The sequence below is a fragment of the Calonectris borealis genome, chromosome 3, assembly GCF_964195595.1.
Source record: "Calonectris borealis chromosome 3, bCalBor7.hap1.2, whole genome shotgun sequence".
Lineage (NCBI taxonomy): Eukaryota > Metazoa > Chordata > Aves > Procellariiformes > Procellariidae > Calonectris > Calonectris borealis.
In genome coordinates, this window is record NC_134314.1 from 80,183,731 (window position 1) to 80,208,422 (window position 24,692).

The 24,692-nt window shown below is 37.8% G+C and overlaps 1 protein-coding gene across 8 annotated transcripts in view; it reads left to right on the forward strand.

Annotated features, from left to right (window-relative positions):
- Nucleotides 1-24,692, forward strand: part of AFDN (afadin, adherens junction formation factor) — a 136,556-nt gene that overhangs the window by 17,699 nt on the left and 94,165 nt on the right. For 4 of the 8 annotated variants that reach the window (XM_075146331.1, XM_075146332.1, XM_075146333.1 and 1 more), the window contains exons 2-4: nt 20,304-20,499; nt 22,160-22,275; nt 24,315-24,478. In XM_075146331.1, coding sequence (XP_075002432.1) covers nt 20,304-20,499; nt 22,160-22,275; nt 24,315-24,478 — 476 coding nt within the window. The remainder of the gene's footprint in view (nt 1-20,303; nt 20,500-22,159; nt 22,276-24,314; nt 24,479-24,692) is intronic. The other 4 variants (XM_075146334.1, XM_075146335.1, XM_075146336.1 and 1 more) reach the window with 1 other exon arrangement.

The window sequence follows — 24,692 nt, forward strand, 5'->3', positions numbered from 1 at the left end:
AAAATCTTCATTTTTAGTGTAGCTGTTTTCTAGAACTAGTGCTGTGGCAAATTCACACGATGCAGATCCTAGACCTCTATCATATAAACACTATCTCCATTGTCATACAGCTATAATTATACAGTGGCATATAGAAAATAAGACCATGACATTTTTCTGTTGTTACATACAACTTATTAGCTACATACTGGTGTGCCAGCTAAATTAAGTTCAGAAAATAAGATCTCTCATCTGCAAACTGAAATTAAGGAGAGATTTAAAGTTGAATTGGGTGCCTAGTATTTTGAGATTGATAAGGTGAACCACAAGTGCATTTTTCTCCTTAGAATAAGACTGTTATCATCTTTCCTAATTTTTTTTTTTTTGAAGTGTGTAGGAGGAAGGCTGATCCTGTTAACTGTTTTGTGGATTTGGGGCTTTTTATTTCATTTTGGTTTTTTGTTCACAAGAACACTGAAACAAAGAGGCTTCTCTTAGTGTCTGAAGTTCAGATACTGTTTGGACCTCTTTCCTTCCTCCTGCCCCCTGTGTATACTTGTGTGAAGTGAATGACTGAGAAGCTTGAAACTAGGCTATTAATGTAATTAGACTAGTGTTTCTTCATTCTTCTCTTGATCTCTCTTTTGTCTTGGTCTACCCCACTTTCCTTTCATTCCCGCTTTCTGAGTTTGTTTTCTTCCGATGTTCTGTTGCTTTGTGGTGTTCTCCTCAAAATCAAGTTGTACTGCTGTGGTTAGCATGTGATTATTATTATTAATAATAACAATAATATTTCCACCCACTCCTGCCCTCCTGTGCCCCACATACCCTGTAGCAACTAGAGGATAGCAACAAATTGCTATTGATGGTGGTGAATCACTTTCCCTGTTGCACTCAGATGCTTGTCTGGAACTTTGGAACTGAACTGTGTTCAAAAGTAAAGTATACAACCTAAGGAAATCTCACCAATTTGAGAATATAGGGAGGGCAGGGAATATTTAATTTATTTTTTTTTTTAAAAGCCTCTTTTTCCGAGTCCTTGCCTTAAATTTCTGTGTTTGTCTTGCTTTTTCTGATCTTTCATTGCTTTTTGGTTGTATAATCTTTCTTGAAGAATGAACAGGACTTACATGTTAAAAGGATCATCCTGAAAATTCCTGATGACCTATTTATGTTATAAAATATCACTTTGTATTCTTAAAGGAAAAATGAGTTAGGGCCTAGTCTTAGTATTTTGCACTGGTGAATAGAGTAAGCAAGTTTATTTTAGAGCCACTATACAGTGGTTCACCTGATAGTATTTGAAAAAATGTTTTCAGGCTTACAGTTCACTTTACCCATATTAAAAGTGAAATCATTATACAGTTCACTAACTATAAATGTGTTCTGCAAAATAAAACTTTTCAGATGCCAGTGAATAGTCAAGTAGTGGAACAAGGTTGCACAGGGAGGTTGTGCAGTTTCTGTCCATGGAGGTTTTTAAGACCAGACTGGATAAAGCTGCAAACAGCCTGATCTGACCTCAGAGATGGCCTTTCTTTCAGCAGGAGGTTAGATTGGAAACTCCTGAGGTTCCTTCCTCCTTGAATTATCCTGTGATCCTAGATGGATCCTAGATGGATGGTGTGTGTGCCCATTCCAGTTTATTTCCATCTGGGATAGGTTGCATTCCATTAGTTGGAGAAATGACTCTTGATACGTGTAGTAGAACTCCTTATATAGGTTTTACTGTCTCTAATCTCATACATGAAGAGAAATTTGCAAACGTTACGCTGCGACTTAAACTATTTTATGTAGCTTTTTTCATCCCTTCTTTAGTCATGGCCCTTCTTGTGACATACACGTTGGGACATCTCAGTATCGGAGCTCTCCTGTTGGTCTCGTCCTCTATTATTCTATGCTTGGAGGTCAACTTGTGTAAACTAAGGATATCTGCCTGCCTGGCTGGCGTAATAATTAGTGTTTTCTGTAGGAGAATAGTCTTGGAAAATCAATTAGCCTGTCCTCCATAGATGTTTAAATAAGATCATAGGATACTTTGGTTTGGAAGAGACTCAGGGGGTGTCTAGTCCAACCTCCTGCTCAAAGCAAGGTCAGCCCTGAGGCCCCTCAGGGCTTTACCCAGTAAGGTCTTGAAAACCCCTAAGGACCAGGTACTACACAACCTCTCTGGGCATCTTCCTCCACTGCTTGTCCTAATGGTGAAAAGGCTTTTCCTTATATCCAGTTTAAAGGCCTCTGTTGTTTCAACTTATGTCCTCCCTCCCAACTTATGATGGGAGGTCTTTTGTTGTCCCACCATGCATTACTGTGAAGATCCTTGCTGCATCTTCTTGATGGCCGCCTTGTAGATATTGTAGGCTGCTTTGTAGGTCTCCCCAAAGCCATCTATCTTCCGGGAGGAACAAACCCAGTTCCATCTGTCACTCCTCCTAAGATGATTCTCCAGCCTTCTGACCATCTTGTGGCCCTCTGCTGAACTGCAGTTTATCTCTGTCCTTCCTGTACTGGCAGCCCAAAACTGGACTGATGGGTAGAGGAGGATAATCATTTTACTTGATCTAAAGCCTGTGTTCCTCCTATTAATACAGCTCAGGATGATGTGGACCTTCTTTGCTGCCAGGGCATGCTTCTGAATCATCTTCAGCTTGCTATCCACCAAGATCCTCCGGTCCTTTTTAGCAGAGTTGCTCCCCAGCCAGTCATTCTTGAGCCTGTGTTGTTGCAAGACATGATTCCTTTCAGGGGCAGGACTTTGCATTTGTCCTTGTTGAATTCCATGGAATTAAAAATGCTCAAAAACTCAAACAAACCAAAGCGCAAAAAAAAAAAACCACCCACCACCAAACCAAAAACAAAACCCAAACCCCCACCTTGTAAAACTTCGTCTGGCAAAACATTTAGGCGTGTGCTTGAGTGCTTTGAATATTGGAATGCTTAGGTCCTTTTTGAAGTTGAGCACAGCATTCTTCTACTCCTGTCCGACCCAACTTTTATGACTGAAAGTATCTTAACGTTTCAGGATCACTTTATGTATCCTTTGACTTACGCACACGTTGAAGTAACATACTTTGCTTATACGATAGATTGGGGGGGGGGGGTTGAATGAGGTCCTAATACTGCAGGACAAGAAGTGATTGTAAGTTGTCTAAATTCCACTCTGTTTTGTTCACGTTTTCTGCTCCTGTGTTTCCTCCTTGTGCGGATCACAAGGCCTGTATCAGATACTGGAATAGACATTTGCAGTGAATGAGTTATGCTGGATTATTTTTGTTGCTATGTGTTTACTGTGAATAGTATTTGCTTTTACTCCTGATTATTACTAGCTTTATAATACTGTGCGGTACAGTGTGTTGACTAGTTAAATTCTTCGTACTGAACCTCATGTTCTTTGTGGTTTGAATTCTGCTATTGTGATATGGGTCTCTGTGTGATGCCTTAAAAACCAGCACGTGTTGCTTGGGGCAAGTGGTAGCTGCTGAACATATGTTGCATTTGTGATGTTTAGAAACAAAAAGTTTTATCTACGAAATATTAATTTTAACCATAGAAAGGTCTTTTTTCATGGTATCAGAACTTCAAAGCATCTGGTATAGTTGGTTAGATATGGAGATTATGTCAATTGCATGGAAATATAGCTATGCTGATAGTGTAACTTCTGGTGGAAGAAATGCTGAAGTACTAGTTTGAAAGTAGACTATAATCTCATCTGGCCACAGATGTTTAATATTACTATTTGTCGCTTCAATGGAGCATTTTTACCATTAAAATTTAAATTACTACTTTGAAACTTGGGTAGTATTAATCTGTTAATTCTGTAAATGTTCCAAGGCCAGTATTAACATAGCAGGAATTTAAAACCGAAATAAGCCAAGCAAGCAAAACGCCAAAAACTCAACATTAAATTTAAATTGAATTTAACAAAGCTTTCCTGCATGTTATGTTGGAATCTATTTTGATGCAAACTTGCTACCCATTCTTAAGTAGCTAAGTTACCACTTCGGCTGATAACCCCCAGGTCCAGATGCTTGTTCTTGGATTTCCACCTAAAAAACATGGTTAAAAAGGTTTATTGTGTACTCTGGGAAGTAAGTAGGTCAGGACTGGTTTGTCCCAGAAGTTCAGAGATCACAATCTGAAGATCCTCAAGAAAAAAATCCTTCCAGAAGTCTCCTTTCATAAATGGAAGCTGTTCAGCTGAAGGTAGCCGCAGCGGTGTGCGGTGGAGAGAGACTGCCTATGTTATGACAATATGAAGCCTTAACATTGAACGAACAAACTCTTGAAGGAGCTATTGAGTGGTGTTCTGTAAGATCTGTAAATTCACCATCTGCTCTCTCAATGTTAGGAATGAAGCAGCCGCCTAGTCTAAGCAATGTACAAATACAGAAATGTATTGTTTATTTTTAAGTGCATTATTCCAGACCAGGGATGGATAGGAAGGGTGAGGAAGAAAGCAGTAATGTGAAGGATGGTTATGTGATGATTAAGCATTCAGCTTTTCAGTCGTCCTTATGTTACTCCTATCTCCTCCCAACTTCACATACCTAGTCTTGTAACTGGTGATCTGACCGACCTGCCCTCTGAAACTTCCTCACTCTTCTGTAAGCAGCTGGTGGCAACCCTTTGTGAAGCGAGGAGCAAGCCGCTACAAAATGATGGGGCAGTGTTGGTTTAGTTGCTGATCTGTCGGAGTAGATTTGTTCTGATGCTTAAATGAGAAGTGAGCAAGTGACTCTGGCTACTTAAAATTTTGAGCACTTAATCAACTGAATCAATCCCATACTTACCTTTCAAGCCCTCATCATGACTAAAAGTGAAGCCAGATTCTTATCTTACCTGCTATTGCAACAAAATGATAATTCAAGATGCTTTATATCATTTTAAAGAAGTAATGAAATACCAGTGTTTGAGTGGGGAAAAAAGCTGCCTTGCTAGTGTTTAGAAATAGAAATTTTTCATAAAACATGCATAGTCTTGCACAGAACACTTAATCTAATTAGAGACTCAACCCCAAAATATTTGAGGGGGTAAGATCAACAATTATAAAATAGTAACTCAAACTTTTTTTTTTAACTTGGGCATGTATCTCAGCTCCATTGTTTGAAAAATTAATGGTGATTTCTGACTGAATTCCTTTTGACAAAAAGTCGCTAAAATTGGTCTTTATGCTTGTACCACGTGATACCTTTTTCTAGATTATTTATGCTATTATGAAGGGAACTGAAAAGGAAATGAGGAGCTTCCTATGTAATCAAGTGGTAAACTGCTGTTTCCTCTATCGGGAATAGCATTGGTGATTACTCACAGTCGCTGCATTTGCATTGTTGTCCTGGGCGTGGAATAAGAGACTCTGAAGCAGTAGGAGGAAAAGAGAAAATGCAGTGGCTGTGGCTGAAATACTGCCATTATAGAAAGAGTAGCTTTTTACTCCCATAGTTATGAGGTGCTTTCGAGTGCTTCTTTATTTTAATGACTATTTGGTGGCACAATTAAATGTTCCTTTTAGCAGGTTTAATTGAGCTTTTTTAAACACGTTTAACCCACCCTATCTCTGGACTGACTTTCTTAATTATGACTGCTTCCTCAAATCTCATTTTCTTTTAATAATTTTGCTTACTTTCCCCCTCTGGCCTGTTTTGTTGAAATGATGCTACTGTGATCTCTGCAGGACATTAGAGACTCTCGGGACTGTAAAACTCTTATCAGTGTTTGTGTGTGGACAACATCTGAGACAAATCTGATCTAGTGTTTTGCAGAAGGTCTCTTGGCACCACTGGGTAATTCTTCCACCATTTGTGTCATTCCTACTTTAACTGAACCCTTGTCAGTATTGTCTTTTTATGCCCAGGACATGAAAAATATTTCAGAGGCTGGTGTTAGCAGCCCATGATTGTAGCTCTAATGTACTCTGTACTCAGTGGCTCCTGACGTTTTGGGGAAAACGTTATTTCCAGTAGAAAATAACATCACCTTGGTACTTGGTAACTTTAGTTATTATTTAGTTATTTTTAGTTGAAATAATAGAAAGCTGTATTTATTTTTATGCAATGCTAATCTTAGACATTAGATTCTGTGTCCTCTAGTATTATAAACAAAAATATGACTTCTGTTCTCCTCAGTTAAATGATTTACTAATAGAAATATAACCTGATTTTATTTTAATAGCCTTTCTTAGGCCTTTTATACAGTTTCAAATACTGTATTACTTTCATAACATTTTGTTTGTTGAGCTTTAGACAAGTGAAACAGATGTTTAGGTAGGAATGATGAAATATCTGAATTCCCATAGATAACCAAGTTATCACCGCTATATGCTGTTAAAGCTAGCCTCTAATATACTCCCAGTTGGTTGGGGTTCTGAATCTGCAGAGGTGTTCCTTGCTTCTGTAAATAGTTGTTCTTGGTTTTGTTTTGAGTGCCAATAGCTACACAAGGGACAAGTATGAGGATGAGATTTCATATTTACAGTTTAAGCTAGTAAAATGGCTTTCAAGCAGCAAAAGAGTGCTCCCCTCACCCCTTCTTCAATTGAGCGTTTTTTTTTTTAATCACTCCTTTATGCTGGCATTGGGTTTTATGTGACTCCATAGTGAAATTCTTAAGAAAGCTGGGGGACTAGGATTAATTCTCCTTGGGCTTTTCTCTCTGAACTAGCTCATTAGAGTTCACCCAAACGCTTGTGTTGAAGCAATTGAAATGACACGTAGCTGGAGGGGGTGTAGGTAGGGAGAGGGAAAGCCCTTTCAAATATAACTACTAGTTGCCATTGGATTAGCTTAATGTCATACTCTCCCTCACTGCCACGTACAAACAGGACGTGGAGTAATTTTTCTCCTGATGTAACCTTCCAGTAATCAGCAGTTAGGGACTTTTGGGGAATTTATTTCTAGGTCTATGAGAATAGTACATTCCATGTTACGTTCTAGTAATAATGTGGAGGATACATAAAAGAAGAAAGCGTTCGGGTATAGAGATTTTCTTGTTAAATGAACCTGTTTACAGAGCAAGACCTTTCAGCCAGTGAACTTGCTTCCAGTCTGGCAAAACAGAAAATATTGTAGTTGGGAGCCAGTGTGGAACCCCCAAGGAGAAAAGGTAACTGGTGGGTAACTGGAAGGTAAAATGCTTCTTCATGAGAAGGGTGCCAGCTCAAGTACAAAGCATTGAAGTATATTGTTATGTTGATAGCTACACGGTATCTTCTGTTTCAAGTCTAAAAGTAAATAGAGTAGTGAGGGAATAAAATCAGAACGAAAGCAATACTTTGGTTGTGCAAGTACCTTAGTAAGAAATATGTTTATATGTTTAGGACTACTTTGAACTAGCTTTTGTGTTAGAATGGAGGAATTTGTTTGTAGCATGAGAACAGTCAAAACAAAGCTTCACAAAACAGTGAGTGCAAAATCACTATTAGTCTGAAGATACTGTAGATGGTGTTACTGCAGAGAAAGGCCTTTTTTAACTTGTCAGCAGTTGTTTTTAAATGCAACTAACTGAAGCTGAATGTCATTCACCAAGCACAGTGCTTGGTGAAATTGTTGCCAAAGATTATACAACAGGATTAAGTAGGATTTACAGAGAGAAGGCTATCAACAGATAAATTTTACCAAAGTATTACAACTACTGTAAAGATTTTTTCCAAGCTATCTGTGCCCTTGGTAGTCCTGTCAACCAACATTAAGATAACTAATGGCATTAATAAGCTGCTTCGTAGGTTTTAAGAAATGACCTGATTCCTTTAAATAAAAAAATAAACACGTCATTCAAAATGATAATTCCGGGGGGTGTGTGTGTTGAGTGACAGAGTTTAAAAAAACCCACTCTCTCTCCTGTTTGGAAGTTGTAACATGGACCCAGTATTTCTTTTAAGTGTTCAAAAAGGTTACAGTTAATGCTTCTAATCATGTCTAAATCTGGGTGGCATTTTAATGTGTAAATTCGGCTACCTATTTTGGTTTTATCTGTAGTGAATGAATATCCTTTTTCTGGATGTATGGTAGAAATAACTGGAAGGATGTCTTAGCTTTTTGTGTGTGCGTGCTCAAGATGAAGCTGCATAAAAGCACTGTGGTGCATCTTTGGCTGTGACACAGCTGAACTCACTAAATTTCATTCAACAGTGCAGATTTTGGGTTTGGGTTTTTTTGCAGAACTAATATTGTAGATGTTGAGGATTATATAGCCTGAAGTATGGTTGTTTTGGTCTTAAAAAAGAAAGGGGAAGGTAGAGAGAAAAAATAGCAATAGCTCAAAAAGAGATCTTCCCCCCTATTTCCGTAGTATTTGTTATAACAAAGTTGCGTTTTAGGGTACACTTTAAAATGGTATTATTCCTTCAAACCTGCTTGACTAACCTGATTTACTTGGAAAATAACTTTTTGAAATCCAGTCAAATGTTGGATTTGAATCAGTATGATCTGGAATGTATGAATTTAGTGATTGTAGACCGAATTCCAAGACAGTGCGACAATAATTGTACAACTGGAACGAATTTAAATGTTGCACATTAGTGTCTCTTGAGGTAGTAAAACGGGTAATAAGGTTAATGAAGCTGGCAACAGTCCGGTGCAATTCCTGTGCTATCACATTGCTTTTTGGCAAGATCTTGACCTGCTGTAAAACCTTTAGCAATGTCAGTTTGGCAGTGAGCTCTTAACAGTGCCGTAAACAAGAGAAGACAGATTGAGAGGGGTTTTTTGCATTTGGGACCCTTTTCTTCCCAAATTTATGTGCACAATCCCTTGTAGGCCTGCCTATTTTGCATTTTGCCACATAGCATCCTCTTACATTTTGTTTGGCTGTATAATTCTTCATATCCATAGCTACCCTAAGGTCTCCCGGAAAAGAATTAAATACTTTGTTCCTTTTAAAATGTTTTTAAGGTGGGTCCACCCCGTCTCAGAGGATAGAGCAGGACATTTGGGGTGCAGTCAAGAATAGATTTTGTGTTAGGGTAAGGGTCTAAGTGCATTTTGGAGTTGTGGGCGTTTTTGAGTTTTCTTTTTTGTTGTTTGGTTTTAGGGTGTTTTTTGTAAAGTCTTCAGTTTTTTTCAGGTAGATTCCCTGCTGCAGTTTGTCTGCTTCAGGAGAATCAGGTGCTTGTTTCCTGTTAGGCTTGTTAGCATTCCTACTTTAAACTCCTGACTAATTAGCCTGGTTGCCAGAGCACTTGCATGCAGAGTATCAGATAGCGCCCGTGTTTTTCTAGTTCAGTCAGTGTAGCTGGGTGTCTTAACCCTGTATGGTGCAGATTCCAGCTCATGCCACAGGAGTGAGAAACTAATGTAACACAATCAAGTTTATCATTGCAGAGTAGAAGTTGGGTCACTCTTTCCTGACTATGTCAGCGGAACAATAAATATGATATGACCCCTGGTTGCATTATGTAAAAATGACCCTGTTTTTATGGTTTCTTTTGATACCGTGTTGCATCATACTAAAGTCTAATACTAAAATAGTAAAAATGCAGTGCTGGTTACAAGAAATTAATCCAGACAGCTGTTTGTTTAAAGTATTGTTGCTATCACGTTTTTCTGTCATGCAATGAGAGTTTTTCCTATATTTCCAGTATACAGGTTTTACTGAGAGCAGATAACATTCACCCGACAAAGTATTCATTTTTAGGTGGTTGAAGTGAGGGTAGTTTCTGAGCTGCTCTGTGTATTGGTTGGTGTTGGCCTGTCGGTGCGTGCCAGCTTGTCAAATTTGGTTTTTAATTGATATTGGTTGTTAGATTGAACCTTCAGCCCATGTCAGGAACGTGAAGTTGCTGCCATAAGTGGTCAGATAGAGACAAGACGTTTCCACTACGTAGTGTGTGTACTTCTGGACACTAGGGAATCCACATAGGAAGGAAATGTTAGGAATAATTTGATTTGTGCCACCTCTAATAATACTGTAATCAGCTTTGGGAGGGACAGCCACAAGAAACTAGGCTTCATGAGTTTGATTGCTGGTGGAAATGCTTGTTTCAATAAGGAAGCTTTCTGTCTTAAGTAGATCAGCATTTCTGTTAGAGATATCTATTGCTTCTTGAGTGAAAATTATTTTTTCAGTTTTTAGTAGTTTCACTCATTAATTTGAAAACTAGTTGTACTGTCATTTTTGTATGGATTTAAGATTATTCCTAATAAGTTCCTCTACTGAAGCTTTATTATGGAGGAAACAATTTGATCTTTTTAAATTGTAGAGAAATTACCGTGTAGCTCCAGTATCCAACAACTCTTGCAGTATGCCTGTTGTGGAAATGCCCTCAAGACTACATTATTCTAAACTGTAGTTTGTGACTTTAAAAAAGTTGTTTATTTTTCTAAATTTCATGTGTTTGTGGAATGAGTATTTAAAATATTTGAGACATTAGCCGTTCCTGTAGCAGGCCACAATTTCCACTTAGCTCATCAGGACTGTCAGTCTCTGCGAGGATACAATTCCACCCTATCAGCGTCAGCATCATCAAGAGAACTCTTCTGGTGATGATGCCACTATATAGATGAGCTAGAACTACTTTTCCCTTGAAATTCCCATTCAAATCTTCACTTTTTACGTGCAACATTCAAAAATGTACCTTTGAAAACCTGCTTGCCTCTAGATTTAAAATTCCACTTTGAAAGCGGGATTGTCACTGTGCTGTTATACTCTTAACTGTTCCTTCAGAAATATATAAACACTGCATGAGAAAACAGAAATATAATTAAGTGTTGCCTGGGTGCTGTCAAGTCAGCCAGCCGCGCTGATGATGATGATACCATGCTGCTGAGCAGGTGTGAAAGTGAGAGCAGTCAGATCAGGTTGGAGAGATGAGCTGCTGGCTGCTACGTTTCTGCTCCCTTCTTTGGTCTGGTGCTTGTCTGACCTGTGCAAAGACTTCAGGCATGCCCAGCCAGCATAGCCCAAAACAAAAAAAAAGAAGTACCTGCTGGCTTATAATGCTGTAAAGTCTCTGTGGAGGGTCCGGTGTGTGCTGATGCTAGTGCAGAAGTGGGAATAAAGTGTCTAGCTTGGCAGAGGTTGCTGTTTCATGGTTCCTTCAAGTTAATACAAAGTGCCAGCAGAAGGACAGTTTCATCCAACTGCTAGCTCTGACAGCTTCTACCACACAGAGTGGAGTGGGGGAAAAAAAATACCTTCTGAGTTAGTTAACCTGATTCACGTTGCTGTACAGCTGCAGGATGCTGGTGCCTGGCATAAGGGAGGAGGTGGGAATAAGTGTCTCAGTGTGAGGAAGGGCCTTCTGCAGCAGCTAGAGTTTCTGTTGCTTTAAAGTGACTGTGTGCCTATGCTTTTAACGTTAAAGTGAGTAAGGGCAGTCTTTTTTGTGGCCTGATTGATGCCTGAAGTTGCTTAAATACAGGGGTTGCAGCTCTGCAGGTTGTTGACAAGTAGCAATGCCAAAATAAAATCAGACCTCAGTGCCTGAACTTTCATGCTCCCCTTACAATTTTCCTGTTGTGTTTTGGTTTGAGGTGCATGTAATAATGTGTTCCTCTTCCTCCAAGTCAGACTATTTAAAAGGAACAGTCTTTAACACAATAAATAATACGAAGAATTCAGATTAAATAAATTTTCTTCAAAGCCATGTCTGAAAGAAGCTATAATGGATTGTCTGTACTTCTAATTTTTCTTCCCTAAGTTTTCTGGAGTTGTTTATAAGCATTTGGTTCTTAGTTCTGCAACAGTGACAGGTTGTAGGTGAGCAATGTATTTCTGAGGGCCATCACTATTTGTTACTTTTGGTCTTGCTTTTTAATATCTCATGACTAATGCAAAGTAGGCTTTGTTTTGCTTTTGACTGGCTTTTTGCCTTGTTTCAAATATGATTGTACTCTGCCTGTGTCTCTGTTTTGTTGTTGGAGACTTTCAGGGTATTTTGATAAACCAAATGCCAATTGTTTTTCCTTTTTTTTTTTCCTATCATGTCACCTCCTTCAAACAATTTTCCAAATTTTTCTTTTTTTTTTTTTACTTTTTTGGGGCATGTTTTCAAAGTGTCTGTTGACAGTGACTACCAGATGCTCAATGTTGTGGTACTGGGAGAGTCATGGAATGGCTGTTGCACCAGCACGGTTTATAAAGGGTGGTCTGATTTTAATCCGCAGGTATGATTTAATCTCCTGTAGCTTTATTTGTTGCATTTTGAATTTAAGCAGTCTAGTTTAATGAATGATTAAATAGTTACAGAACTGTTGGTAGTGCTCATTGTTGAAAATATTTTTGTTTTTCAGTTAAACTGTTGTAGATTTTATTTTGTAAGAACAATCTACATTTTCTCTGGTTAATGATGCTGTCCACTGCAGCTTAACAAAAAATATCCTGCAGGTGGCAGACAGCTGCTGTGTGTTGCAAGTGCTCTTAAGATTTTCCCAATCATTTACTCTAGTTTTGAAAATTGGAGTTAGAAGGTTAAGCCTGTAATGCTTTTGGGGAGCACCCTTGGCAGATTTTTGTTTATTTTTAATGGTAGCTGCTTCCGGAGTCATAAATCTTGCTTGAAGACACTTCATGTTGCTTGTACAACAATGTCTTTTATAGAAGGTTATGAAAACTTAAGTGTTTTCAGCATGAAGCATGGCTGATGGCTGCATACTGAATCTAGTGGGTTTGGCAAAATACAAATCTGAAATCAACTTTTTTTGTTGTTTTGAAGTAGGTAGGAAATACTCTGGTTCATCTGCCTCATGTAGATGGGTCTGTTCTGAAGTTTAATTTTTTGAACTGTGACGTGTAACTCATCAGAAAAATATTCAAGATTACAGTAATGTTTGTTTCATCCCGAGAGGAGTTATATTAATCAGTCTTGCTATGTGGACAGATAGGTAATGGGAAGTAGGGAGAATGCATGTAAGGTATACAGTAGAATATTTCCATCAGTGATAATTCAAGGTTCACATGGGCATTCAAGCTGAATTTATGAAAGTAAATCCTTTTTTAGGGTATGTGTTATTTATATTTATAGACATGAAATTTGGCCTTAGTTTAAGATTTTATTTGTGTAGCATTTGTCATATACTGTAGTGCGTTTTTCATTGACTTCATTGCACTACATTTATATTATAAAAACGTTTGTAGTACCTCTTGTTTTTTGATCTTGGGGCTTTGTTTCATATTGTAGTGGGGCTGGTTCCTAAGATGTAGTTTTCTTCAGGAGAATAAAGAGGGGATTTCATTTAGTTATGCTCCTTGTGTTGTGAGTTATTGATAATTCTCTCTGATAGAAAGCTCTGCTGTTGGTCCTGCTTCTGTGGACATGTGTGCGTAAATTGTTGTGGCAAAATGCATCATTCTGTAGTGGAAAGTCTTTGTTGATCCAGGTGTCAAAGGTTTGGAAGAGGAAATAAAGCTGATGAACATTATTTTTATAGGAGTTGTTTTTTCACCTGTATTGTTCTTCCTCTCTTCTCTTGGAACCATTTAGGGTATTCTATCATTAATCTTGAAGCTGCACTTTTTGAAGGTATCTGAAAAGCAAGAGCATTGCTTTTCTCCACTACACGGAAAACAGTTTATAACAGTTAACAGGATTTTTTTTTTTTTTTTAAAAAAAGACTATTTGGAATTTCTTTTTAATACTTGGCTGTAGAGTCTGTGTATGAAAATATTGTTTATCCTTTAGTTTCAAGTTGAGAATTCACTGCTGGGAATGTATGCTAGAAACCTGACCCTCATGTAATTTCAGTGCTTACTCCCTTAGTGATTTAATATGCTTGGGTTTTAAAATCTTGTAGGAATTCTTTTTTTAATATTCATACATTCATTAGAATTGCACGGTTGCATACTTTGAACTTCTGGAGAGGCAAAGGAAGCAATTCCATTTTACTCTGTAGACTGACAACGGGTCAGGTACAAAGGCGTTACGTGAATTTTTCAGAATATCCTGCAGTGATAATACTGTTGTTATGCTGACCTGTTATATCAATATTGTGACCTGAATTCGTTTGAAAGCAACTTGTATTTGCTTTAATTCTAATTGTTGCACTGTGGTTTGGTTTTATTGTGATTTATATTCTATTAGCAAAACTCCTGAGCAACAAGTACGTGTACCTGAATAATAATCACAGCTTAGTTAGGAGTTAGCCTTCTGTAGGTTTTTGCCCGTAGAATTTGAATGCAGCGGGAAGAAAGATGTGACATTCTTAATGCTGGTTTTTGGTATTTTCTAGATGCAGTCATGCAGAATGCTGCTTGCAAGGCAAACAGTGTTATCGATGCAACTAAAAGAGATCAAAGATAGGCCCTTGGAGGGGTTACAGATGAGGATTTCTGAAAGGAAACTTCTATATTCTCTACTGCTCGAGATTGAATAGTTTATGGAATGGATAGTGTGTAATATGCTTAAGTATTGAAGTATGTATTGCTTTGTGATTGATATTGGTGGGATAGTAGTTTAAAAGCCTATGAGTATTCTTTGCTTGGCTTGTGGGAATAGTGATCCTGATCTTGTCATTCATTGTTGTGTCCTACATGCTGAGTTAATACTCCCTCATTACCTCCTCTGACACTTTAAAGGAGGGGTTTCCTTTCTCATACGTGAGCATGGCTATGGATTACTGCTCCTGGATATTACCACTTTGTTTGCAGAAGCCTCTCTGATTCTTCAGGAAGTCCAGGTTTCCCTGCTACAATCCCACTGTCACGTTGCAGACTTTTTCAATACCTCACTTACAGCACATTCTTTTTACCTCTTCCTACTTGTTTTTAATATTCCTTCTTGACTATGTTCTCTTTGTGTAAAAAGAATGGGATGGTTGGAAGAAAAAAGAACTGTTTTTCTGTCGGCATTTTCAAATAACCAAAGTATTAAATACCTTGGTCTTCCATAACTGTTAACACCTTTTGTGTGCGTGTGTAACCAGTCTCCGTAATCGGTGACCAAGGCTTGAGACACTCTTCTCTGCCTCTCTTACTTATTTGCACTTCTGTATAACATAACTTCAAATGAGTGATTATCTTGATTATTACTGATTACTGCTTTAAAGCAGAAATACCTATTTGATAGTAAGTAACTGAGAGCTAGATTTAAAGATCAAACAAACCATTTTGAGAAACAGGAATCACTTTGCTGAAGCTTCATGGAAAACTTTGATGATGACTGACTTGAAAACTTGTGTGTCACATTTTCAGTTTTAAATGTGACTTAAGTCATCGGTGAGACTCTGTTATGTATTAAAGTTTGTTTGCTTCCTGCTTTTGTAATGCCCTTTTTCAGTTGATGATGGTCTGAGGTCATCAAGGAGGGTGTCAGAGGAGGGCGATAGCACTGAGAATGCAGATGTTTTTAAGAATGTTTCATCAAAGCTTCTCACAAGATTTTGTAGAATTTTGAAGTCTAAGTAGTTGAAGCACTTTTATAATTTCTCTTTTGTGCCTAATGAAGAAGTGATACAACTTTGTTTGTAAAACCAAAAAACAATGGTTAACTGGCAAATTTTTATTAGGTAAGTTGGAACCTTCTTTTGAGTAGGATATACTTTTGGAAACTACTGTAAGTTCTGATAGTGATAAAAAAGTATAATTAGGCTTTGTTTTTAAAGAAAATGTTCTTTATGATTTGAAAGGCTTAAGAAGAGCTGACTTTTGCTAGGTGCTTTAAAAAATATATTTTTCAGTGTAGATGATCGGAATTAAAATTTTGCAAAAATTGACTGTACTTGTGTAGCCGAAGATTGTTTTGTATGCTCACATTCCTTCCTAAGGAGCCATGGACTTGCACAGCAGATACATAAAATATCTAAAATGTGATTACATAAGAAAGCTAAAATCGCTTATGATACATATAAACTCCCGAAAGGAACTTAAAAGAGCTTTCATACACTTACGTAATTAGTCACTTTTGAAATCCAGAAAACGTTTTGACTTCTTTTTGCTAATTTATAAATGGCAGTTCTCATCTTTAGAGAAAGATGGTTTTAAAAGACTTGTAAATATTTTGGGGAGATTTCTCTACTTAGAAGTGTATGTTAGGCAGTAACAGATATTTGCATATCTATTTGATTTAGGGCAAGTGATTTTTATTCTTTAGCCTCTTCTCTTGACACAAGTCCATGTTATAAACTGCAGTGAACCTACCTGGCAGACTTGACAAAGAAATTCAGAAGTGAGGGAGTTTGAGGATTAAATGTACCTCTCAAAAATGAACACTTTAATGCAGAGTTAGAGTGGAGAGTGGAAATTTTAGTGTGATGCCTACTTCGTCGTCTTGATATGGGTGGTAGCATTGGTCTGTGTGTGTGTTTTGTTATTGATCTGCTAAGCACATGGCCAGAAAGTTAAAGTGAAATGTGTCTTGAACTGGAGATACATATGTATATACATATATATACACATACACACACACATACATACATATACATATAGATCTATCTCACACACACATATATGATATATAATAACGATGAAGACTGGGGGTGGTTATTGGTTTGGCTTGTTTTGTTTTTTTCCTTTTTGTTGTCTCTTACTTTCCTAATTTTTTGAAATGTGAAACCAATGACTTCCATATCACTGAACACTTTTATTTAAATACTGTAATACTCTAGCAATGCCCAAAGGAACAGTTTGGAACTCATTGCAAAAGAAACATTAAACTAACTAGAGCTTTACACTGGGAAGCAGTAGAGCGTTGTGATGCAGTTGTGCAGTCTATCTTTTTTTTAATGGAAAACTTCGGAAAATTAATGTGGGGGTGGCCGTGGACCATGGGGACACAGCATGAGAAGCCGCCATAGAAGAGGATGGGGGGAAATGGACAGCCAGCGGTTGATGCATTCAGTTATTTTCACATCCAGATTGTCAAAGCAATGAAACAAGACCTAAGTGATAATTCTTCAGAGGAACACATTACTTTCTTTTCTAAAAGGAAAACAAAACTCGCTTTATACTAATGCCGTATCTTGAGTATTCACAATGCAGTTTTGTCACCTCTCTGCTTTGTTAGTGTCTGGAAGTAGAAATAAGTTTTAGCAATAAAACTTTAAATAATAATAATAATAAACTCCTGGTAGTTTAAAGAGCTTCCTGAACTGTTTTCTGGATGTTCTCTGAATGGATCTATGGTGCACTCCTTTGCTCTTGAATCTCTGCCAGTACTGCTATGTTGTTGTAGAGAATTAATAAAATCTATAGGATTAAAAGCATGGCTAATGGACAGTGGCATGTGTTCTCAGTAAAATAATCTCCTCTCCTTAAACAAAAAAAAATCATCTGGAACCTTATCTGTGTATAAGATCTAGCATAATACTAAACTCTTGAGAAAAGAGATTTGCAGTGTGCTCATTATCTCTCTTAATTCTTGCTTCAGCAGTACCTTGAGATGATGGTGGGGAAAACCTTGTGTAAAGGGAAATAAATGTTATAAATGAGATATGATTATGCTTCATGACACTTCTGCAGAAAGCTCATGTGCCGTTGTCTTTTGCAACCACCAAACAAGTGGATCAAAACCTTAAGTTGGTTATGAAGATAGTCGTGGCTGTTTTGTGACGCATCATGGTTAAGGAGTATTTACAGAAGAGGCAACCATTTAAATCTGTCCAAAAGAGTGTGTGGGATGTGGCTCACAATGTTACCTGCAAGACGGCTTTCTGTACTAGAGATCATAACATTCTTAGATTCATTTTTCTTGCAGGAACTGCAAAATTTTCCAACTCGATTGGAAATACAGCATAGCTACAGTATTACAGTAGGGAAGCTTGTTAAAGCTAAAAGAGGCAACTAGTAGCAAAGTACTTACCACCTGCCGAGAAATTAAAGATGCCATGCTGGAGGTACGGACCAAAAGCATGCCAGCTATCACGGGAAGTGTGAAAGGAAGCTGGCATGGCTGAACATCAGGCAAAGATAGTTATTAGAAAGCTGAAGTAGTATCCAAATGAGGAAAATGGTAAGGATATAAAATGCGGCAAGTAGAGTATGAAAGCATAAGATAGAACAAAAGAACTTAAGGAATAAATTTTGACAAGTCTTTAATAATAACTGTCTTTCAGCACATTAGTAGTAGCAAATCTACCACAAGCTGTAGGGCCATGAGATGATCACTTTATAAAAGAAGCTTTCAGCAGATAAGATGATAGCAGAAAACCTTTGCTTTGCATCTGTGTTCGTTGTTGAAAATTTCGGAAAGGTTGCCCTGCCAAGAACCTTTTATGCGTTCCCCTCAAATCAGCATTTAAGAGTTTAGAGAACAAATGGACAACATGAAAGTAAGTTGCTAGAACCAGACAATGTTCATCCGATAACTCAATAGAAAGTGAGGGATGAAGCAATTTTACTAACTGGTACATAATGACTCCTTTAGCTAGACACCTTTAGTGGATATAAATGCAGTATTAAAAGGACGTTTAATCAGGATGTTGTCTGTGCTGATTAGAAACTACAGTAACGTACAGAGTTCGTGGACATGTGGTAATTATAATAGATGGTGGTAAGGTCAACAGAGTTTTGTGAAAAGAAGTTGTGCCTTAAACCTTTTGGAGCTCACTGAAGGACTTAGCAAGAATACATGTAAGGAAGTTCCAATTTCCTATGGTAGGTAGGATTTCCAGAAGTCATTCGGTAGCCTTCTGCTTGAGAGGGGTAAGTCCTTGTATAGATAATTAGTTAATAATTAGAGACAATAAATGAAGTGGATAGGATGCTTTTCAGAGGTGAGTAGTAGCTGTTAGCAAAATATTCAGGATAGAAGAATTGAGACCCACTTTTGAGTAATTGCAGTTAAGTGCAGAGTGGATGAGGAGGTGGCAGTTAAGCTGAATCGAGACACGTGGAACCTGTAACTCCTTGCAGGAAGGAACACTAGTTTGGGATTACAATAGAGAGTTCTGTGGGAACACCAATTTAGGCTCAGAAAGATTAATTCTGTAAATTGTTAGGTTAACAACAGAGAATAAAACAAAACCAGCCATTGTCTAGGTCCATGGTGCATTTGCATTTAACTGCTGTATTGGCGCAGGCTTGGGAGCGCCCTGGGAAGAACAGTGCTTACTTCTGTGTATATCTAGGTGGCTGACATGTTTGTCTTAGTGTAGGTAATAACACTTTTTTGGTGTGTGTTGTTGGTTTTTTGTTTGGTGTGGTGTTTTTTTTTTTTTTTTTTTTGCAGAGGTCTTCTGAGTGATAGAGTAGCTTCAATAAATATCTCAAGTTCTTTGCTCTTCAAAGAAATGTTGTGATGTGTTTCGTGTGATCAGATGTAGTACTGGAAAGGGCTATGCTTCGCATGAGATCTACCACTACACTCAACACCTGAGGATATATCTATTTCAAAGCCTCTGGAAAAAGTAAAGACAGGAGCAAAGATTGTTAAACTGTAGAGTAAACTTGGCAACATCAACTAGGGCACTTGGATCTCCTTGATTTCCCCTGCATGCAGGGCCCCATGAGTGCTGGGATTTATGCAAGGGGCAAGAGTTGGCCACGTGGAGACTGCTGGGGAACTAAAATTTGAATCTGGAGTCGGTGCTCAGACTGGTGATGGAGTTGCATGAGCAGCCAGTATCCTCCTGCAGTTTGGTAGGCTGGAGTGGAGGACAGAACTCTGATGGCTAAGGAAAATATTTGAGGATGTGAATTTACGATAGTTTGAACAGATCGATGTTGCAGCGGTGGTGTAGCCACCTGGTTATCAGTTGCAGTCCCTTTCTTCCCTCCCTTTCGCCTTATGTTGGTACTGGAGCTTTTTTTCCCTCCCAGAGTGTTTAGGGAGCTGTACCAAAGACTAACCTTTCTGAAAATACAAAATAAAAAAAGCAAAGCAAATGATTTAGCTTCCTGAACAGGCTGTTTCTGGGACAAACAGATGCCAACATAAGAGGGAGGAGCGCATGAAGGGGGAGAAGGAGGAGAGGAAGGATGATGCTTAGGACTGCTGTGACAGAAAGCTGTTCTCTTTAAGACATGTTGCTGTTCCTTGAGCATGTTTAGCCTGCACTTTGTTACAGACATGGGATACAAACTGGGTAACAAACTCTGGGTAACAAAATATACTGAGACCAGTCTCAAGACGTGTTTCTGGGTTTTTAAAAAAAAAAAAGTTTTTATTAATTCTCCTTCCGGTAAACCTGGCAGTAGCTGTAAATCTGAATACTTAAAGATTCAAGTTTTAAATATTTCCAGTAATATAGAGTACTTAATTTTCTTTTTACAGAATATCCTTGTTTTTTCACGTTTATTGTGTCCTAGTTAGTAAATTCTACTGTCCTCAAAATTTTGAAAACCGGTGCTATATTTGAATGTCTTGTATTTTCATAATATATTTGTAACTAATAAATAGTAAAACCTGAACCTTACAACTGTTAGCCAGCATTCAGATTTGTATTTTTATTTCTTTACAGGATCTGGAGTTTCATGGAGTAATGAGATTCTACTTTCAAGACAAAGCAGCTGGAAATTTCGCAACAAAATGTATCCGTGTCTCTAGTACTGCCACAACTCAAGATGTGATAGAAACTCTTGCAGAAAAGTTTCGACCAGACATGCGAATGTTGTCGTCCCCTAAATACTCGCTTTATGAGGTGCATGTCAGCGGAGGTTAGTATTTATTCACAGTCTTTCCTGCATCCACACCACCTTCCTGTCTACTCCAGCTGAAATATCTTCAGGTTTGCCCCCAGCTTCTGAGCCACATAAGGCTTGTTTTTTTTTTCCCTAAGTACTACTGATTGTTACGTGGGGGAGTGGTATTTCAAAATGTAAGTATGCATATCAGGCCTGCACTTTGTGGAAGTTTTGATTATGATCTATTAAATGCTGTACTTGACACCCTGTTAATTTGTTGACATTTGTGAGAGAGTTGCTATTTTTAGAACTAGTAGGTAAAGACTAAATTTATAATGGGAGAATAGGGATGTTAAATTGGAGCATTTAAGAGTACATCCTTAGTTCTTTGACGTGGTGGACCTTTGATAGGTAGCCTTATAATGCATGTTCCTTTACTGCTAAACTGGGGGGAGTTCAACATAGTATTGTTTGAAGCCACTGTATTTCCTAAACAGATCCTTTCATGTTATCTGTGAAGAACTTAGATATCTAAATAGCCTTTTGATGCTGCTAGCATTTGTGTCTGCCCACCCCAGTAGAAAGCTTCAGGTTGGAAGGTCGGTAGTGTGTGTGGTGGTGGTGGAGACAGGAATAGGAGAAACTAGCTTTTTGTTGTGCTTTTTCTTTTTTGTACTTCGGAAGCTTACGCGAGTGGTTTAACTACCTTAAATTCTGCTTCTGAAAGACTGAAAATAATTTAATTTGAGATAGAGAATGGAAATTTATTGGGATATGTGTCACTTTTCATGGTCTGCGAATGATGACTTGATGTGAATTATATGGGACTAGGGAAAAGTGCGCGTGTTATCACTAATTTAAGCAATGAATAGGATGGTTTTTTTCTGCTTTAGGTTTCTTTAAAAATCTGTTAGCACTGTACCTGTAGTCAAAATGAAATGGTTTCCTTTACAGAGCAAGTTCCTCATGTTTAAAACGTGGCTCACAAGAGAGGCGCCTCATTCAATAGGAGAGTTTCTCATTAAATAAAGTGTAACTGCAAAGACATCATTGTCTTGCTGTGCATATATACTGTCTCCTACTTCTAGAAGGGAGATCAGATGGCAAAACTTGTTTAATTTTTCTAACCACTCTCTCAAATGTTTTTCATATTCTTAAGATATAATACATTAAATACACTACATGAAATTTTGTCTAGTGTGTATATATATACATAATAGATTTTTTTTTTTTTTAATTTCATAATCTGGTTTATTTTTGTGCAGTCTTTCCAGAATGGTAGTTCTTGGGCCACAATCAGACTGGTTAAATTTAAAATAAGGAAAATGAGTATTTGGAAGTCTCATGAAGTTATAAAGTTTGAAACATTGTAACTGTAGATGTAGCTTCTCCTCCTGAGTGGTAATCTTGTGTTCCCAGACTTCAGTTCTGACAAAGGAGGTATGCAAGACTACTTTATGTGGACCTTCAGCTTATATAGATAGATAGAGGGAATACGCTTAGGCTGGTTCCTGGAAAGGGGACATATATTTCTACCTCCCCAGGCTTTCTGTCCATAGACTTAACAGGGAAATATCAACTGATGTGTACTGTTCAGCAAACTTTTTGGGTTTTTTTTAAGACATAACTTGTTTCTAAGTGTCTTTGCTCTTGAGGTGCCAAGTAACTGTTACTGCATTTCATTTTTTTGAAGAAGAAAGAAGATTAGATGTAGATGAGAAGCCTCTTGTTGTACAATTAAACTGGAACAAAGATGATCGAGAGGGAAGATTTGTTCTCAAGAATGAAAATGATACGCTTCCTCCAAAGGTAAGTCTTTAAGGAGTATGCTAGTGGTAACAGCAGTTTTGAAATGTGTGGGACTTGCTTATATAGAAAATATAATTTCTACTTCTCTAATTCCTGAAAACAACTGCTGCTGATGACCTTTGATATCTGGAGCAAGTTTTTTTAAATACTTAAAATTCATCTTCACAACACAGCATTTTTATGGTCGTTCGGATGGCTTGTGATGCTTGGATCCATGTAGCTGTCTAGTACTGGAGCATGTAGTGCCCAGAGAACTTAGAGCTTGCTTTGCTCCAGTATGATGAATTAAAAATTTCCTCAAATAATATATGATGCCAAACACCTAGTAGGTAATCCTACCTCTTGCAGAGTCTTTAATTCCCTCTGGCATCCCCTTTTAAATAACTACAAATTGTTACCTCCTTAGGTAACATTCTGTTCCTTAACAAAACTGATGGGAGACTGTTTCCTTTTTGGGGAGGGTTTTTTTTTTTTCCCTTCCAAATGCAAAATGGGGGACATGCAAACATCAGCCATACAAAAGCTTTTTTTTATATTAGTCATTTAAACATTCAATTAGATCAGACTTTGGCTCCTGAAGTCATATAATTATATATGTTATATCTAACTTGGATGCTTATAGCCATGGAAAACATGCTGTTCAGTGTGGGCTATTTTCAGACAAGTTTTTCATCTTGGGCTGAGCACTAAATTTCTTTTGCTCTTGGAATTAGAGCTTGTTAATGTTAAAGATGCTTTGGGTACATGAGCTATTCTTACACTACGCTTTTGACTACAGGATACATCCATGTTAGCAGTGGGGAGGGAAAATTAATGATGTCTTGCACTACGTCTACCAGACTTGCTATTCCTATTCATTGAATTAAGTAATCTTCAATCTTCCTTCTCTGTGTTCTTCACTTCCTGATAGAAGCAAAAAAATCTGCATCTTCTTTCTCTCATCTTCTATTGTTTTCTCTACAGAAGGCAAATGAGTTTAGGATTACAGGTATCTTGTGTATTCAAGGAGCAGGAATTGGAGAAAAGAACGCTGAAAGGACAACTCAGAAAAATACACCATAGGGGAAATGTCCTTTATAATGTTTTTCCTTCTGCAGTTTATTCTTATCTGATGTTCCAACACAGTTTTCTTGAAAGCAGATTAAGTGCAGTGTTGTTTTGTGAAGTACTTTTACTGGGAGGCAGAAATTTGTTTTGCAGCCTTCAGTTAATCTTTGAGGCCAAGTAGATAGTAGGCATTATTCAAGTAAAATTCTGCTGTTTCTTCGCTTTCTTGAGTACAAGGTGCTTAACCAGTTCATACCTCTTTGGAATATGAAACTATTTTTGCCTTCTGTGTTATTCTGGAGAGTTGTCCTGGTTTCGGCTGGGATAGGGTTACATTTCTTCCTAGTGCTGTGTTTTGGATTTAGTATGAGGAGAATGTTGATAACACACTGATGTTTTCAGTTGTTGCTAAGTGCCCTCCTAGTCCAAGGACAGCTCCCGTGCCTACTGACTGAGCTAGGTACACAAGGTGGGAGGGAACATAATCAGGACAGCCAGCCCAGCTGGCCAATGGGGTATTCCATACCATGTGACGTCATGCTCAGTATATGAAGGGTAGGCGTGATCCAGGAAGTACCGATCGCTACTTGGTTATCGGTCAGCGCGGGTGGTGAGCAATTGCATTGTGCATCACTCATTTTGTATATTTTATCATTATCATTATTATTTTTCCCTTTTTTTTCCCTGTTCTATTAAACTGTCTTTATCTCAACCCACAAGTTTTTCTCACTCTTACCCTTCCGATTCTCTCCCTGTCCCGCTGGGGGCGGGGGGAGTGAGTGAGTGGCTGCGTGGTATTTGGCTGCCTGCCAGGTTAAACCACGACAAGAGTATTAGTCCCATCCACGTGTAATGGAGTATTGATGCCTGGAGTATTGTTTTTGTGTTAGTAATACTGTGTATTAATCAGATTTATCTAGAAAGTTAAAAGCAATACTAACTTTTCATTGGACTAAAAATGATGGAAGTTGTTTGAAACTCATTTATTTCAGAAGGCTCAGAGTAATGGCCCTGAAAAACAAGAAAAAGAGGGAGTAATTCAGAATTTCAAACGAACTCTCTCAAAAAAAGAAAAAAAAGAAAAAAAGAGGCGTGAAAAAGAGGCGTTGCGACAAGCATCAGATAAAGATGATAGACTTCTTCATGGGGATGATATGTAAGTGTTTTAAACTTTGATCAGTTCATATAACCTACATCTTACTTTAAAGGATTTCCCCTCTCTACCAAATAAGTTGTTGTTTCTTTCAAAAGTAAATAGTTGACATGGGTGCAATATCATCATAAAACAAAATTCGTGATGGCAATTTCTGTATGTACATTTTGCCTCAAGGTTTGTTTTTAAACCATGAAATAAGCTTTTTCCCAGCTTT